General features: G+C 41.7%; 1 protein-coding gene across 6 annotated transcripts in view; it reads left to right on the top strand.

Annotated features, from left to right (window-relative positions):
* The window catches only part of PALM2AKAP2 (PALM2 and AKAP2 fusion), a 382,216-nt gene that overhangs the window by 71,808 nt on the left and 290,566 nt on the right, over positions 1 to 19,842 (top strand). For all 6 annotated transcript variants that reach the window (XM_088838269.1, XM_055427558.2, XM_088838264.1 and 3 more), the window contains exon 2: positions 14,798 to 14,878. In XM_088838269.1, the coding sequence (XP_088694395.1) occupies positions 14,798 to 14,878 (81 nt within the window). The remainder of the gene's footprint in view (positions 1 to 14,797; positions 14,879 to 19,842) is intronic.

A 19,842-nucleotide genomic window follows, 5' to 3' on the forward strand; every position in this document is an offset into this window, starting at 1 on the left:
TGTTTGAGTCCTGTTTTCAAATCAGATTTATATCATTTAAAACACAGAGAAAGTGTTTTGACGAGGGTAGTTTGGCCCTATTAAAGTTTTAAATGCTCAAATCCTTTGACACAGCAGTTGTACTGCTGGAAATGTACCCTATGGATATTGTCAAAAAGTATATATACGCAGAAGAAGATCCATTGCAGCCCAGTTTATAATAGCAAATAAAACACCAGGAACCACCTAAACCTGTCAACAAAAGACTGGTAAAATAAGTTAAGGGACATTTGTGAACTACCATGTGGCAGTTACAAAGGTGGTGGTGGGGACCCAGTGGGGAAAATGGCATAGAAAAAGTAAGCTGAAAATAGGACACCTATGGTATGGTTGCTGTTATATAAAGAATAAAAGCTCCGTATGGGTAATGGCTTGATAGATTCGTATTTTCCCCCAAGTAGGATACATAGAAAGTCTAAAGGAAAGAAACTGAGGGAGATGGAGTGAAGGGAAATTCAGCTGTTCATTTTATTTCTTTGTGTATTGTCTAAATTTTCCTACAAACACAGTAGTTTGATTTATATTATATTTTTAAATGCTATATTTATCTGGGAGGTACAGATATTCTCCTGAGGTCGGTATCTAAAGAAAACAAAGACACAATTGGCCAAAGTCATAAAAGGTGTGTGAAGAAAGTGAAAGTGAAAGTGAAGTCACTCAGTCGTGTCCGACTCTTTGCGACCCCGTGGACCACCAGGCTCCTCTGTTCATGGGATTCTCCAGGCAAGAATACTGGAGTGGGTTGCCATTTCCTTCTCCAAATAAAAGGTGTGTACCTCTCTAAAATTATGCTAAGCTTTTGGAGCTCGCAGTCCTTGGTTGTTCCCAGAATGCTGCACGTCATGTCGTCTTTTTTAGTGCATCCCACTTCGTTTTACATTTGCCATCGCCACAGCTGTATTCAGCTTTACCCCAGCCCCTCTGCTGTCCCTGTGGGCTGCTGCTCAGAGACCTGCAAGGGGCCGAGGGGAAAGTTGCTTACAGCGAGGTCCAGACAGCAGCCCTGCCTGCTTCCGGCGGAGGGATCTTCCCTCCAGGCCTCGCGGCACCGTCCCAGAATTGGGCCGTCACCTTAATGGACATCTCTGCTCCTTTCTCTTCCTGTCGTCTAATTTTCGGGAGACATATTATGATATCGAGAAGCCGGATTTAGAGAGTTTTCGTGATCCCAATGGGGCTTCCCTGGTGGCTCAGAGGTTAAAGCGTCTGCCTGTAATGAGGGAGACCTCGGTTCGATCCCTGGGTCGGGATGTTCCCCTGGAGAAGGAAATGTCAACCCACTCCAGTATTCTTGCCTGGAGAATCCCATGGACAGAGGAGCCCACCAGGCTACAGTCCACAGGGTCGCAGAGAGTCGGACTCGACTGAGCGACTTCACTAATGTGGTGAATTGAGCGCTTTCCCAGCTGCTGCCTCATTGCACGTAGTCTCTCTGCAATGAAAATGGGAGTGAAATATTCTGCATTTTCTCGCCTTATCATTTAGTCCCCCAGAAATGTCTCCCACAGGGATCAAAGTAGAAGACCATATTGGTTCACCAGACATTTCTGAAGGTTCCAGTCCAGCCTGGACCTATTTGTTTGAAATTGGGAGATGCTCCCAGATTTTGTAAGAGGCTTCCTGTCTTAGGAGTGGAGGGATTTGACAGCAGAGTGTTTTGCATTTTCAACATCTCATTTATTCTGGAAGGTTTTGGCACACAAGCATGAAGATGGTGAGAGAATGTGTTTCATGTGTCCTGTGTGGAGCTAAGCAAATCTTTGCCGCCAACACAAATCTGTGTTCAGGATAAAGTGCCCTGAGTCGGATCGTCTCAGTTTCAACCCCTTCTTGGCTACTTCTTGGCTCATGATCTTGAGTAAGTTTACTTACCCTTGCCAAGCCTTGACTATTCTCTTTCACAAAATCAGGGATATTAAAGGTACCTACCTCAAAGTGCTCCGAGGGTCAAATGAAAACCTGAAGCGAAATCTTCCTTAGAAGGATGCCTGGCTCATAGTAAGTAGTGCCTACTGGCCATCTGTATAACTTCTTTAGAGAAGTGTCTATTTAGGTCTTCTGCCCATTTTTTTGATTGGATTGTTTGTCTTTTTGATATTCATTTGTATGAATTGTTCATATATTTTGGGTATTAGCCCCTTGTCAGGCACTCATTTGCAAATATCTTCTTGTATTTCATAGGTTGTCTGGCACATGAAGTTGGTCTCCTTAGCATCATAGAATCCTAGAATGGGAGGAAACATAGAGCAAAGCTGGTCCAATATGCTCGTATGACACATGGAATCTAAGATTCAGAAACAGTAAGGGGCTTGTCTCGGAGAAGGCAATGGCAAGCCACTCCAGTACTCTTGTCTAGAAAATCCCATGGATGGAGGAGCCTGGTAGGCTGCAGTCCGTGGGGTCGCTAAGGGTCAGACACGACTGAGCGACTTTACTTTCACTTTTCACTTTCAGACATTGGAGAAGGAAATGGCACCCCACTCCAGTGTTCTTGCCTGGAGAATCCCAGGGACGGGAGAGCCTGGTGGGCTTCCGTCTATGGGGTCACACAGAGTCGGACACGACTGAAGTGACTTAGCAGCAGCAGCAGCAGCAGCAAGGGGCTTGTCTGAGTCACCCTGAACTCCAGGTTCAGTACTCATGTGGCTTCATGGTGGGAATAGCACAATTGGTTGAGAGTGGTGATAGGAAGAGTGTCTTCTGCATGTGAATCTAATTATGTTATTTCTGGCATTTGGGACTTGCTCAGAGCTGTCTTCTAGTCTCTTTGTACAGAAAGTGCTCAGTGTTTTCACCACAGTGGGCTTATCACTACCTGTATCAAGATGCAGGTTTGTTTCTCACAAGAGCTATATCAGACTACCTTCCTTCTTGGTCGCTAGAGAAGGATGCTAAAGGGAAGCACTCACAGCACAAAGACCTTTTTTGTGTGTGTAGTTATATTACGATGTTGTGTTAGTTTCACGTGTACAGCAAAGTGGTTCAGTTATGCACATACATATATATACACACTTCAGATTCTTTTCTTCTCAATTATAAGTTATTATAACATATTGAGTATAGTTCCTTGTGCTATACAGCAAGTCCTTGTTGTTTACTCACTTTGTATTTAGCAGTGTGTATATGTTAATCCCAAACTCCTAATTTATCCCCCCCCCACATCCTTTTTGGTAACTGTAGGTTTGTTTTCTATGTCTGTGAGTCTGTTTCTGTTTTGTAAATAAGTTCACTTGTATAATTTGTTTTAGATTCCACATATGAGTGATATCATATGATGTTTGTCTTTCTCTAACGTATTTCACTTAGTATCAAATTTTTTGTAGGTTATCATATTATGACCATTAAAGCAAAAATGTAGCTATATGTTTAAACAGTTATTTAAAGAGTAATGCAATGGGCAGACCCTAAAAATAGGCTTAAGATAATAATTCCTATGGCTAGTAGAGTATCTCCTAAAGACTTTAAACGGAAACTCTCCTGTTTTATGCATTTGACTTGGCACTAACAGGCTAGCAGTATCAATTACTTGGTATCAGTTCAGTTCAGTTCAGTCGCTCAGTGATGTCCGACTCTTTGCGACCCCATGAATCACAGCACGCCAGGCCTCCCTGTCCATCACCAACTCCCGGAGTAGTAACAATTTTGCATCCAAATTCTGTAAGATGTTTCTTACAATTTTAAATGTTCTTTTATTCTTTCAAAAACCAGTGGTGAGGACTTCTCTGGTGGTCCAGTGGTTAAGAATCCACCTTGCAATGCGATCCCTAGTCCGGGGAGATTCCACATGCCTTGGGGCAGCTGAGTGCATGTGGCACAACTACACAGCCTGTGTGCTGCAAACTGCTGAAGCAGTGGGTCGGCAATGAAGCAGTGAAGACCCACCGCAGCCAAAAATAAAGAAATAAATACTTTTTTTTAAAGTCATGAAATTTGAATTAATCAGTGTCTTCACCTATTTAAATTCTTTCCTTATATTGACTTTATAATATCTGTTAAAAACAATACTGAACAAGTACTTCCCTTTCTTACGAGTAGATGGTAAGCTCAAGGCCAAGTAATCAGGTGAATAAAGAAGTTATGTAAGTGGAAATGCTGATCAAAACTAAGCAATAAGGAATGAATAGAGTTGTATTCACTACTCCATATGGTGATGTTGAAGGTTGGATGAGTGCATGACGAAGCAGGACAGTGTATTACAGGAAATCTGAATTACTTGGCCTTTTGACCAAGCCTTTTAAACTGACTCTAGATTCTGTTACTTAGTTTTCTGATCTTATCTACCAAGTTAGTTTTCAGTATACTCAACTATGAACCCAAGTGCCAGTTTATTTTCTTTATAGTGGATGGACATTACAGGGAGCTTAACAAGTGTTATCTCTCCATTTAGGTAACTACTTTCAAAGCCTGAATATAATCAAAATCCTAATGGGTGACCTTAAAGTCAGAGCCAGGAGAGAGGGTCTTAATATCTATTGGCATTGAGATCAGATTACTGATTTCTAATGGAGATGTGTCTTGCTGAGCAAATTCACCATTCAAGTTAGCTGGACAGGCAGCTGTACTAGGCTGAGTGGGCATCTCTTTGATTGTTCTATACCTGATCACTCAGGTTCTCAGTTTTCAGACTGACCACCTTCCTTTCTTCCTGAGACATATAGATGACATTGGTTATGCAGTAGAATGATTCTGCAGCAGAATTAAACAAGGAATTATAATCCATCCATGAGTGAGATAACATTCTGTAGTTTAATTCTCAGGATGTCACCTTATACTCTTTTTTAAAGCATAGTAATATTCTAATATATATTTTATATATATGTGTATATATATGTATCAGCCATAAAGAATAATGATGAATAATGTCATTTACAGCAACACGGATTGACCTGGAGATTACCATACTAAGCCAAGTAAGCCACAGAGAGAAAGACAAATATCATATAATACCACCTATATGGTGGTTCAGATGGTAAAGGATCTGCCTGCAATGTGGGAGACTCGGGTTTGATCCCTGTTTGGGAAGATCCCCTGGAGAAGGGAATGGCTACCCACTCCAGTATTCTTGCTTGGAGAATCCCATGGACAGAGGAGCTTGGCAGGCTCCTCTATATCACAGTCCATGGGGTCACAAAGAGTTGAACACAACTGAGCAACTAACATACACACACACATGTGTGGAATCTAAAAAAGGAAAGGCTACAAATGAATTTATTTATAAAATAGAAATAGACTAACAGAAAACAAACTTATGGTTACCAGAGGACAAAGGGGATAAATAGGAGTTTGAGATGAACATAAATGGGTTCCTGTGTATAAAATAGATAATCAACTAGGACCTACTATATATAGCACAATATTTTGTAATAACATATAAGAAAAAAAATCTGAAAATGAATATTTTATATATATATATAGCATGGGGCCTCCCTGGTAGCTCAGATGGTAAAGTATCTGCCTGCAATGTGGGAGACCTGGGTTCGATCCTTGGGTCAGGAAGATCTCCTGGAGAAGTAAAGGGCAACCCACTCCAATACTCTTGCCTGGAATATCCCATGGACAGAGGAGTGTGGTAGGCTACAGTCCATGGGGTTAGAAAGAGTTAGAAATGACTGAGTGACTTCACTGTCTCTCATGTGTTATATAACTGAATCGGTGTGCTGTCTACTTTGAAAATACTATAGCATGACATTTTAAATCACCTGTACTTCAATTTTTTAAAAAATGTCACCTTACTTCTTAGCATAACCTGTGTAAAGCCTGACACTCTAGTAATTTAGTTTCAGCATGGAACATGTTCAAAGAAACACAGTCTAGTAGACAAAAGTCCTGTATCCTTACGGGCATCATTTGGAGAATGTTAAAGGTGATTCATTTCGTAAGCCACAACAATATATCTGAAGATTCTCTCTCCCTGGTGTTTTGGCCTTAATATCTAAGCTTCCTTATTTTTAATTTCTTGAATTATAAAACTGTCCCCACTCCTTTCGTTTCTTTTTCTGTCATCCCTTCTCTCCTTTTTTCCATCTTCAATCCCCCCGTATCTAGTATATTCCCTCTCCCCTGTCCAAGTGCAAACTACTTCTGGTTCGTACATTTTTTTGGCACTCTACTTTCTCCTTGGATGTTGCATCACCAAAGCCTAGGAACCAGCTAGCCCACAGTCACTTACAGGCCTGTGTGATGAAGGGGGGAACATAGTTGCCTTAAGCTCACAGTGGGAGGGGTCAACACAAAATTTGCTTTCTCTAGCAGTATTAGGAGTAGAGGTTGCAACATTTCAATTTTAACTTGTTTTATTTTTTAAAATTTCATTGAAGTACAGTTGGTTTACAATGTTATGTTAATTTCTGCTGTACAGCAAAGTGACTCTGTTATACATATATATTTTTTCATATTCCTTTCCATTGCGGTGTATTAGGATATTGAATATAGTTCCCTGTGCAATACAGTAGGACTGGGTTATTTATCCATTCCATATATGCTAGTTTGCATCTGCTAACCCCAAGTTCCCAGTCTATCCCTTCCCCATTCCCGCTCCCGCCTGGCAACCACAGGTCTGTTCCTCTGTCCCCGATTCTGTTCCTGTTTTGTAAATAAGGTCATTTTGTCACATTTTAGATTCGACATATCAGTGATATCATATGGCGTTTGTCTTTCTCTCTCTGACTTACTTTGCTTTAGTATGATAAACTCTCGGTCCATCCATAAAATATTTTCTGTTTTCCCCCTCATCAAAATTCTGGGACATCTTAGTGCCAGTAGTACCTTGAGGAGGACTTCCGGTTCCTGCCCGCTGCTCTGCCCTGGGGCTTGAGGTATCAGCCCAAGCCAGAATGGCCCCCAGCAGAGGAAAGGAAGCACGGTCTCCCTGCCTCTCAAAGCCTTCCTGCTCAGCTTCTTCCCTTGCTCACTATTTCTCAGAGACTCAGTGGGGACCCCTCCCCCAGCCACCCCCTTGCATTCTCCAAAGCCTGGGTTGCAGCGCAGACAGTAGGAGAGAAAAGGGAGTCTTCCTGAACTTGCAGCAGGGTGGACACAGGCTTTCTAACTCCTTGTAATGCTGGTCTTCCCATCGTACTTATTAACCACCTTTGAACAGACTGTCCTGTGTTCTGTACAGGGGTGCCTTACTACACTAAGAGTTTGCGGTTTCCTCATATTGCAATACTTCCAGAAAACACTTGCCAGGAAAATACATAATTTACAGAAAGATGATGAAAGTGGTTTGCTAGGCCTCCCAGATCGTGGAAAGATCTGGAAATCCTCCTAATGGATTGAGATCACTTCATTCCAAATGTCTCTTGAGGCACATTCCCCCTGAATAGTTCGCTACTGTCAGCTCATTAAGCTTTCCCTGGAATTTCTATTTCCCTCAGCCTTTCTCCCCAGAATGAGCTTTCCATGACTTTTTCTCAGAATGAGCTTTTTAAAACTTTTCTTCTGTGCAGAGCAATAAGGGTCTATTCCATGTGGGCTAGCAGAAAGACACTTCCGGTTTTTTGGACTTATGGCTCTTGTGTTTTCAGTGTTTCAGCTTTACTGCTATGGAAATCATGAGTGCAGGTTTATGATGTTTTTGACTAAGGGATCTGGACAAACAGAAACATGATGGGAGAAGTGTCTCATTCAGAGATCCTTACTGAGTGTCTGTTACGTGTCTCACTCTAAACTTTGGAGGTGCGTGGGCCAAGGTCCTTGTCCTCTAGGAGCCCATGGTTTGGTAGGAAGAGAAGATGTGTAAACAGTTAACTACATCAAGTCCTAAAATGCTCAGGGTACTAAAGTAGAAAGATCTATAGCCCATGAAAGGAAGAAAGAAGAAAGGGGTGATGAATTCTATTTGGATGAAGCAGAAAAGGCTTCTGTACTTTTCAGAACTCATTGAGTTGCAAGTGACAGAAACACCACTCAAACTAGCATAATCAGAAGGGAGATTTATGAGCGTATGTAATTTTGGAAGCCCACGGATGGTTCTGGCTTCACGTGCAACTAGATCTGGGACTGTCTCACTCGGATCCTCCTTTCTCTGTCTTCCAGCTCTGCCTCTGTCTCTGCAGATTAATCTTTTTCCAGCATGGATGTATTTCTTGGGATGGATGTGGCTTGGGAAAATTGCCACTCAGACATCATCCTGGCTTGGCCTTAGTGGAAAGGGAGCTTTTCTCTCCTAGGATTCATGTGTCTATCCCTAGAAATGTCTCTTCTAGGTTCTTCTTCAGTTGTTTAGCTGCTCCTTGGACCAGTCCCTATTGGAACAGGGTGAGGTAGTTCGATTGTCCTAACCTGTGTCACACACAAGTCCTCGTGGCAGGGATGAATCGGGCTATATGTGCCTGACTGTGTCTGGCGTTTCCATCAGTGCCATTTGCAGTGAGGGTAGGTGGGTTCTCCAAAGAAAGGAAAACTGGTCAGGTGCTCACTCTAGCTTCATGGATATTTAACCTGGTTGTCCTGGAGAAAAGATTTTTGTCAGATGAAGGAGTGAGATCCATTATTGTTAGAGGAAGCAGTAAGAGCAAACTCAGGAAGGCTTGAACCCACCTGGCAAATCAGGAAACTTAAGATCATGTGTTGAGGTTGAAGCATATGGTTGGGGTGGGGGCAGGCATGGCTTGAGATGAAACTGAGGTAGGGAGGGGCCTCTTGGCCACAGGAAGGAACTTAACTATTTGCACTGTAGGCAGTGGGAGACATCCTGGGATTTTAGGCCAGGGATGGAAGCAGTCAGATTTCCATTTTAAAATATTACTGTGACAGCAAAGCAGAGGGTGCCTTGCTCAGAGCCAAGACTCAGGGACAGGAAGACTAGTGAGGAAATCAGTGCGGTAATCCAGATGGCCAGAGGGTATAAACAGCTCAGCACTGTAGCATGCTGCAGATACTGATGTAGAGTAGTTTGCATGTGGGGGTGGGGAGGTAAACAGGGAAGGATTCAGGTTGTAATTAATGTTATAGTGGGGAAGTAGAAGGCGTGGAAAATGACAAGCAGAAGCATCAGGGCTTGGTGAGTGTCTAGATAAATCAGATTTCCGATTGGGGTGATGTCATTTTCTAAGATGAAGAATACAGAAGGAACAGATGTGAGAGCAGGGGAGGAGGGATGGCCAACAGGATGACTCAGGGGTTTGCTTTGAGGGGCTGGATGTGAACAGTTGGCAGTTGGATACGGAAATTTGGAGCTCAGAGGAGAAATCTAGGCTGAAAATATAGATCTGATAGTTACCTGTACTGATATTATATAGGTTGTGTAGCTGTTGAGAGTAAAGGAAATCATGTAGACTAAACGTGTACATTTAGACATTTGAGAAGAAGTGAGAAGAGGGCCCAAGAGCTAGTGCTTTTGCCTTGATTAAGGGAAGGAGAAGTCTGGGAAGCAGTGGGCTAGCCAGGTGCAGTGCATGGCCTGGCCCAAGCAAACGTGCAATAGGAAGTCAGCAGTGACCCCTTGAGCTTGCTGTGCTGTGACTCATATGTGATTCTGTACACGTGCTGATTGTACATCTTACCTCTTGTCCAGCTGGGAGTGACTTCAAGGCCTAACTCCATCACTGTGGGAAGGGATCATCAAAGCCTCCCCACAGTAGTCATGGTTGCAGAAGTGTTCTTGTGATGGGACTAAGCCCAGAGTCTTCATCAGATAGAACACAGATGAGAGGGGCTGATGCCCAGTTGTACATGTTAACAACTTTTTGGTTTCTAGCTTCAGCCCAATACGGAATTTCCAGAGGGAAGCTATGAATACGGAATAAATGGGAAAGCTGCACTTTCCCTCTGTTACCTGTTCCTGCATCAACGCTGTGTGGCTCAAAGCCAAGACACCCATTGCCTCACCCTCGAGGTCCTGTTAGTCCTGAGCCTCGTAAGTTGTCCCTGTGTTGGTCCGTTACTTTTCAACCTGATTGAAACAGCTCTGAGCTAGATAGGCTTGTTAGTTTATCCATCTCCACTGTACCCCAGAGTGAATATAGCATCCCCCTAAAATTTTTTTTAATTATATTTTTTAGCTGAAATATAGTTTATTTCCAATGTTGTATTCATTTCTGGTGTACAGAAAAATTATTTGGTTATATATATATATATATTCTTTTTCATATTCTTGTCTATTATGATTTATCTCAGGATGTTGAATATAGTTCCCTGTGCTAAACAGTAGAACCTTGTTTATCCATTCTGTATGTAATAGTCTGCATCTGCTAATCCCAAACTCCTCTACCTTGGCAATCCATCCCTTCCCCTCCCCGCTCCCGCTAGGCAACCACAAGTCTGTTTCCTATGTCTGGACTCTGTTTTCTGTTTTGTGAATAAATTCATTTGTCATATTTAACATCTCACATATAAGTGACACCATATGGTATTTTTCTTTCTCTTTCTGACTTATTTCACTTAGTATGATAATCTCTAGGCTTACCCATGTTTTATTCCTTTTTATGGCTGAGTAGTATTCCATTGTGGGGCTTCCCAGGTGGCTTAGTGGTAAGAAATCCACCTGCCAGCAGAAGACGCGGGTTCAGTCCTTGCGTTGGGAAGATTCCCTGGAGAAGGGAAATCCCATGGACAGAGGAGCTGGGTGGGCTACAGTCCATGGGTTGCAAAGAGTTGGACATAACTTAGCAACTAAACAAGTATTCCGTTGTGTGTATATGCATATATATGGTGCTGCTGCTAAGTCACATTAGTCATACACACACACACCCACACACACACCCCCACATCTTCTTTATCCATTCATCTGTCAATAGACATTTAGATTGTTTCTATACCTTAACTATTGTAAACAGTGCTACTGTGAACACTGGGGTGCATGTATCTTTTTAAATTATAGTTTTGTCTGGATATATGCCCAGGAGCGGGATTACTGGATCATAAGGTGACTCTATTTTTAGTTTTCTGAGGAACTTCCAGACTCTTTTCCATAGTGACTGCACCAGTGTCCATTCCCACTAACAGTGTAAGACATCTCCTAAGACATTTAATGATCTTCTCATCCAGAGGTCAGGAGACTATGACCGTGGGCTAAGTCTGGGCCACCACCTGTGTTTGTCAATGAAGGCTCGTTAGAACAGACACGTGCATTTATTCATAGGTTGTCTACAGATATTTTTTGCACTGCAGTGGCTGCATTGAGTAGCTACAACAGAGAGTGTATATTCCGCTAAATCTAAAATGTTTACTCTGTGGCCATTTACAGGAAATGTGTTTTAACCCCTATTAATCCGTCCTTTGGAGAAGACTCTTGAGAGTCCCTTGTACTGCAAGGAGATCCAACCAGTCCATTCTAAAGGAGATCAGTCCTGGGTGTTCATTGGAAGGACTGATGCTAAAGCTGAGACTGCAATACTTTGGCCACCTCATGCGACGAGTTGACTCAATGGAAAAGACTCTGATGCTGGGAAAGGTTGGGGGCAAGAGGAGAAGGGGACGACAGAGAATGAGATGGCTGGATGGCATCACCGACTCTGTGGACATGCGTTTGAGTGAACTCCGGGAGTTGGTGATGGACAGGGAGGCCTGGCATGCTGTGATTCATGGGGTCGCAGAGAGTTGGACACAACTGAGCGACTGAACTGAACTGAATCCATCCTTTGCACTAGAGCAAGATGGTGTTCCTAAAATGCTATCACCGTGTTACTCTCTGGATTAGAACCCACAACGATGTTACATTGTTCATATAATAAAATCTTCTTGGCCTGGCATCCAAGGTCTCAGAGGTCTCTACTAAAGGCAAGCCCTGTACCTCAGTTTTATTTCCCTTCTATTTCCGTAGTCCCTGGAATTTGCATTAGTCCCTGGAATATATGTAGTCCCTGCTCACACATTCCCTGGAATGTACTGCTGATTCACTGTACCTACCTAATTGGCCTGGTGTGCTGTGATTCATGGGGTCGCGGAGAGTCGGACACGACTGAGCAAGTGAACTGAACTGAACTGAACTGAACCTAATTCCTACCTTGGTTTATTCATTAAAGAACTAACTTAAAGTCCTGCATCTTTCATGATCATATCTGTTCACAGTGACCACTAGTGAGTCTACTTATATTAAGGGTCACTGCCTGTACCATCTGGTGATATTTCTTCTGTTCAAAACATAGTTCATCAATATGATGGATGGCAACTTGCAGTGAGAACTTTACATGAAGAGACTCAGAGGTGGGAAAGCCTAGGGAAGATTTGCAAGTGACCAGATCTGTAATTAGAACACCACCAGGCTTCTCTGTCCATGAAATTCTCCAGGCAGGAATACTGGAGTGGGTAGCCATTCCCCTCTCCAGGGGCTCTTTCCAACCCAGGGATTGGGTCTTCTGCATTGCAGGCAGATTCTTTACCATCTAAGCTGCCAGGGAAGCCCTTTGTCTATTCAGTTTCCTCTGATGAAATAGCATAGAATGGGTGGCTTATAAAAAAACAGGATTTTTACTCACAGCCCTAAGAAGTCTTAGGAGTCTAAGATAAGGCACCCACTGATTTGCTGTCTACTGGGGGTCTGCTCCCTGATTCACAGGAAGCCGTCTTCTCGATCTGTCCTTACATAGTGGAAGGAATGAAAGAACTCTCTGGGTTCTTTTTATAAGAGCACTGATCCCATTCACAAGTTTTACCTTTATGACTTAATCACCTACTAAAGGTCCCACCTCCTAATACGATCATCACCTTGGGGGTTAAGTGTCAACGTATGAATTTTGGGGGAAAATGCAAACATTCAGTCTGTAGCATACACAGCACTCAGTTAACATGTGTGGAATTGTTAATGCTTTATTATTATTATATTTTTGGATGTGCTGGGTCTTCATCGCTGTGCAGGCTTTTCTCTAGTTACAGGAGTGGGGGGCTACTCTCTAATTGTGGTGTGTGAGCTTCTCATTGCAGTGGCTTCTCTTGTTGTGGAACAGGGGCTCTAGGACTCATGATCGTGGGCTCTTTAATTGCAACTTCTGATGGCAGCCCACTCCAGGATTCTTCCCATGATAGTCCCATGGGCAGAGGAGCCTGGTGGGCTACAGTCCATGGGGTTGCCAAGAGTTGGCCACAACTGAGTGACTGAGTGTGCATGTATGCAAATATACCTTGATAGCCCATGGAAATGAAAGATAAAGTCCAGTAAACTCACTCTTGAGAAATCCTAGAATATAGAGATAGTGGTTCTAGAGGTCTTTGCTTGATCATGTAGTACCTTTGAGATGCTGGACAGTGGGTTGTTATCACTGGTCCTTTCTTTTCCTGTCTACCTACATATATCGTGTATTCTTGGATGTCCTCTGGGATTAAGCAGCATCAATGATGCACCATGGATTTGAGTTCTTTGGTAAATAATAAGTTCCTAGAATGTTCTCAGGTCTCATAGGAGATTATGTCCCTGACTTGGATATTATGTCCCAGTGGCTTGAAATTATAAACTACTATTTCTTCAAAGTCTGTGCATTACACAGAAGAACTTGGTTATAACGAATTATTACGGTGTTGATTTGAACAGCAGTGGCACAAGCACATCCACAGAAACATAGCAATTGCATGAAATAAAAGCTTCGCTTCACACAGAGCAGGACAACCAGGCTTTTACATTATTGTCGTCTCCAGGATTTTGGCTGTTGTGTAAAATGCCATTATATCTTGTCTAACAAGTTTCCCCCTGCTTATGTGAATAAAAGGAAATAGTCTAGTGTAGTAAATGTGTCAGTAAACCACACCCTTATGCACTTTGGAAACAAAACGTTGACCATGTAAGCTATCACAAGGGCAGGCCTTTTATAAGAATAGAAATTAATCACCTTTATGTGATGTTTATTGTCTCTATTTGAAATGTATAGAGAAGAAAAATGGAAAGTGTACACTCCAGTGAAACAGTTACGCTCTGAATACAAGGGAAATATGTTCTTTTAAAAGCCATCTCTAGGCGTTGTCTAGATGTAAATATGTGACAGTAAGTGTAATGGCAAATGATATTTACTGAGCATTTATTATGTGCCTGGTTGTTGTTCTATGCCTTTTACATGTATCACCTCATTATCAGTGCCCCAGCTATACGGTTTAGGTACGGTTCTTATCTTCTCTTTATCCCAGAGAAGACTTAGACCCACCCAGGGAGGTAAAAGAACTTGTCCAAGGTCACACAGGTAACAAATAGAAAAGCTGGGAATTGGACCCAGGCAGCCCAAGTCCAGCCTTCACATTGACCATAACCTGAGTGAGCCTTTGCCCACATGAAATGCTTCCTCCAAGAGAAGCTTAAACAAAGACCACCCATCTAATTTGCATTGTTTGGTCAGTCCAGCTGGATGATTTGTCCTACAAAATTTGAAATTGCATGGCATTATTTATATGTAGGGTTTCGATAACAGGAATCTAACCCCAGAATTTCCCACGGTTTTATTCTATCATCTTTGCAGTTGAGAACAACCTCTGTCTTCACAGTTGAGACATTTTTATTCTTTGTCTCTAAATTAACACCGCACAGAACATGACTCGTGTGTGTGTGTGTGTGTGTGTGTGTGTGTGTAGAAGCTGCTTTCTTCTGGATTAAATTGTTGCAGCTTGGCTGAGTGAGGAGAATTCTCCCACTCACCGAGCCCACAGCAGACATGTTAGGAGAAGGCTGCTGCTTACAACACACCCGGACCCGGAGGGGCAGGTGACAACGGTGTGCGCCCAGCATCCCTGGAAGGGTCTCTGCAGATGTGTATGGCCGCTGCTGCTTCCTGCCGTCAGATTCCCGGAGCCCACACCCACCCACTCTTACAGCCTCTCTCTCTCTTTTATTTTCAAGGAAAAAAGAAAGAGGCAGACGGAGATAGAAGGCAAGCGCCAAGAGCTGGACGAGCAGATACTTCTGCTACAGCATTCCAAGGTAAGCAGCTGATCCCTCGAACCTGTTATTAGACATGCAGATCACACGCCAGGGAGCCGGGCAGAGCCTGCCCTGGGTGAAGGCGCTGCCGAGGGCTGCACCAGCCCTTTTGCATTCAGTCAGGAAACCATCCCTGGGCTGTTCTTGTGAATTTCTCAAATTCAGGGCATTGTTACACAGCGTTCCAATTTCTGCAAGCCTGATGAGATGATAGGGTGCCTGTGGACGCGTTTAGGGGGTGGGGTGTGCCTCTGAACTATGGTGGTTATATATAGAAATTGGAGGAGAATTTCCACATGGTGGGTGAGGCAGAGTTCCGGGGCTGTATCTGTAATCCATAGGTACTGTATGTGTGTGTGCGTGCATGCAGAGGTTCTCAAAGACACATTTAATATAGTGCTCTTTATTAAATTCAAAATATCAATGTTTTCTTTCTTGATATGGAGGAGAGGGAGATCAGAGCAGTGTGGTCTGGTAAAAGAGCAATGCTGTGCATGCCAGATTATGTATGTGTTTTATTTTTACTTTAATAGTTTTCAAAGTGTCCTGTTAAAGCACTGTCAAAAGATAGTATTGAAATGATTTGACTTGGTTGGTTTTCATTGCACCACGGGGAAGAGAGAGATGCTTATTTATTTTTCTTTAAAAGATAATGCACTTAAGCATTATAATTGATGGCAGCCTAGGAGAAAGCTCTATCACCGTCACAGGGACTCCACCAGCTGCAGAATGTTGCTTTCTGCAGGCTCAGAGAATAGTGTGACCAGTGGCCAGCGGGGTGGTGCTGCTGGCTTTTCACTGCCCCTAGCTTTTTGAGAAAAGGCTTCTCCTGCTCACCCCAAGTTGCCGTGACATTGCACGTAGAGAAATTGGATCGCTCAGAGGGCTAGTTGGGAAGGTGGGGCTGACTCTCATCGTGATGCTAGAGGTGGATTATTTGGATTTTTTTTTTTTTTTTAGCAAGAGGAACCTTTACAGTTGCATTTCCCATTCTTTTCTAGAAGACAAGTTTGTGCTAAATGAATCCTCAGAATGAAATCATCAGCAACATGATTTTAAATAGCAACATGACCTAAATCTGCTTCCCATATTTATCAGTTCACCGTTAACTTGAACTAGAGAAAAGTGTTTAAAAGAAAGCAGCATGATAGTAAAAATTGCCTTTTTCTCTCTTACTGCTTATCATGTAAATCCATTTATGGATCTTTCCTTGTAGGAAGCTTTGCATCTGTGCTGTATGCCACTGTTCTTTCCTTACCATGTTCCTCAGGGAGGACTGGGGGCTGAAGTTAGCATCTTCTTTTTACAGAGAGGTGTGGCTTAAGCTTACTTCACAGAACCAAGTGAATTGTTCAAGGTCAATCTGGACAGAGCTGGGTATCTGGCTCAAAGTACAGTCCACTCACTCCTGATAAGAAACCAAAATGTACTAAACCTCAGTGAATTCTTGCTTAAAAGGTGAACTTTTGAATAAGAATCCTGAAAGAATGAGAGGATGTTTTTGACTAGACAGACTCTTTCCTCTTTCAGCTCAGTGAAGTACTTTGCATCTGCATTCCTTGAATCAAAAGTCAGGCAATAAACATATGTCAGAAGATCAAGTTTGTTTTGTCTCACTTCTCATCTTTCTGGGTGTCAAGTAAGATACCAAGGATTCATTCATTGCTAGTCCAGTCCAATGTTACAGTGTTTATTTCTTATTTCATCTGTCCGTTATCCATCCACCCATTCATCCAATCAATAAAAATAACAGTATAAATGACTTAGTATTGCATAGGAAAGCAGTGAGATTCCTTCAAAGACTTGGAGACAAGGGGATAAGATAGTTCTCTATGGTTATCCTGGTAAAATTCTCACACAGTTGATGAGATTGACGATTTCAGGAAACGCATGGCACTGTCACCAAGGTTATCTTCCTGTGTCTGGGGAAAAGGATTCAAAATGATGGAAATTTAATAAATGGAGACCAATGCACTATAATTTTCTCTTACTAGGAAAGGCTAATTAGTGAGCCTTGAACAACAAAAAAAGAAAGCTCAGAGATCTCCAGTGTGTTTTATCAGCTGTTACACTGGAGATAGATGCCAGCTCCGGGAGGTCCCGAGTTTCTGTGCCCTGGTGAGAAACCAGGCTAGTGACTAGCCTCGCTGCAACACAGGTGGAACCTCCTTCATGACCGCCTCTCTGTTCCCAGTCCATCCCCACCAAAATAATAGAGTTATTTTACTATAGGGAAGGTGGTGCCTGACCGAGAGATACGATCACTTTAAATCAGTTAACTGTGGACTGACCTTAAATAGCATGAGTCATCTTCCCTGTGATCATTCATTTTGGAGCTTGGCAGCTTCACCCCTGGATGAGTACATTCATTGAGGTTATAGTTCCCCCTGGGCTCTTGGTGGAGACCCAGCCAGCATCTTTCTGGCAACGCAGCAGCCATGTCATCCCTTTGTCCATCATCAATGACGACTACTCAAGAATAGTCATCACCGGGGCTTCCCTGGTAGTCCAGTCATTAAGACTTTACCTTCTAAGGCGGGGGTGCAGGTTTGATTCCTGGTCAGGGAGCTAGGATCCCACATGCCTCGAGGTAAAAAAAAAAAAAAAAAACTCCATAAAACAGACACAACATTGTAACAAATTCAATAAAGATTTTTTTAAAAAAATAATAGTCATCATTTTTTTCACTGCCTAATGTGTGTGTGATACTTTACATCCCCTCAGTAATGACACCAAAGTAGATATTACTCCCCCTGGGTTACGTGAGAAAACAATCTGGTGAGATCAAGTAGTTTGCCCAAGAACATAGAAACTCTAAGTGGGGGAGCCCAGTTGAACCCCAGGACTGTCTCCATAATGATGCTTTCTCCAGGAGACTGTTTTCTTCAAATGAAGTAATTTGTCTAGAGAGACATCAATAGTGCTCCTCAGTGTCTCTTTTACTCTAAATATATTTTCATGGGCCCTGGAAAGTTTGGACCATGTGGAGATATGCTGCAGTGATGATTGGTAGTTTCTTGAAGTAGAAGATAGGTCAGTAATTACTATTTATTTTACCATTTTTCAAAATCCAGATGTGCTCTTAGGGAAAAAAAAATCTCAGTGCAAATTTAAATGGAAAAACATTAGAATTTGGTTTCATTTTTACTAAGGTATTCTCATTGTCAAAGTCTTTGGATGCTTATTCTCATGCCACGAAATATGAGTTATTTAGACATTCACTGGTCTCTTGTCAAAGCAAATAAATAGAATGCAAGGCAGTCATATTGATACTTATGTATTTGATTAATATACTTGTTAATTGCAATAGTTAGGGCTATACAGTAACTCCACAAAATGAAATATCATTACACTTTATATGAATGACAAGCAAATTCTATAAGGCGATGAAGGAGGTGTTGAAATATTAGCTGCTACAACCTAGTGATTAGGAAACCTCTGGATATCTTGAGGTCCTGGTCAAATTAAACTCAGATTTCTTTTTATAATATCCTTAGATATATTGAGTATCTAATATTTGTCGTGAAGAATTTCTAAGAAATGCTCTTGTATGGGACCAGCAAGCAATTTTAATAGATGTATTCTTTTTCCTGATTGTAAAAGAAGAAGTGTGTAATCATTTCAAGAGTGAAACTTAAAAGTACAGGAAAATATAAAGCAAAAACTTATCATTTGTCTTCTCACCACCCAGATATGACCCAATATATTTTTATAGAATAAGATAATGGAGCCCTTTCTATAGGCCTCATCAACCTGTGAGTAAAATGAAATTGCATTAACATTAGTATCTAAAATACATTAGCTTTGACCTCTGTTTTGATTTTTGTATATGGGTTCTTTGAAGTTCTTCTACAAAACTTTATAATTTGTATGAACTCACATCTAACATTCACTTTACAATTTCTGACCTTGATGTCGTCCTTGGAAAGAACATCTTCATCTTGAACACTTAACCTATGATGTTTCTTCTACTTCAGTAGTTTGTCTATTAAAATCTAGCATATATTTTCCTATAAGGAATAAGGTAGGAATAACTTTACTTTTCACTGATGGTGAGGCAGTTGCCTCAACAAGATTTATCGATTAATTCATCCTTTTCCCCACAGATTTAAATGCCTTTTTTGTCGTATACATATTTCTCACTTACACTGAAGTCTGCCATTTGTGGATTCTTTTTATTCCATTAATCTGCCATTCCTGTGCTAATTTCATTCTCTTTAATCCCTGTAGCCATTTAATATATTTCATAATATTTCATGCGGCAAGAGCCATCACTATTCTTCTTTTGAAAAATTGTCTTGACTTTTAACTGTATGGACACAGTTACTTATTTTTATTGTTTTTATTATGTAACTCGTGATCATGTGAGTTTAAAACAGTAAATCAACTATTGGATTGTACCAGACAGACTGAATTTAATATTCTCTTTGCCCCTTGGTTGAATTGCCTGAGATTTGACTATTTCATTGGTCATGTCAAGGTCCCAGCTATAGCAAGCCCTCAGTACGGATTGTCACGTGATTCCTTTTGGGACTGTCATGTTTATAAAGGTTTGTATGACACATCAGCAGGGTCAGAATCCAATTGCTCATAACCACATCTTCAATACGTAAGCTGCCTTTGAATTATTTATTCATGAGCAGGAACACTGATTAGAGTTTTCTTCTAAATCCAAGCTATGAAAAACCATATTTTTTGTATTTAAAAAACCACAGCCTTTTCTCTCCAGAAGATTGAATGAAAACACAAATCAAAGCCTGACTTGTGACCCTGTGAGATATTTATTATCAACACTCCAAGGTCATTTGCTGAGAAGTCTGAAGGTATCAGGAGCCTTGCTTGCAAAGACATTGCGATTGGGTCTCTCACAATTGTGAACAATTCAAACTAATTTTAGACTTTTCATGGTTTTTAGTCTGTGTGAAAAGTCAAGTTCAAATTTGAAAATATTGACCAGGCAGGCA

This window comes from Moschus berezovskii, chromosome 7 (assembly GCF_049115385.1).
Source record: "Moschus berezovskii isolate FMDL1 chromosome 7, NW_MosBer_1.0, whole genome shotgun sequence".
Classification (NCBI taxonomy): Eukaryota; Metazoa; Chordata; class Mammalia; order Artiodactyla; family Moschidae; genus Moschus; species Moschus berezovskii.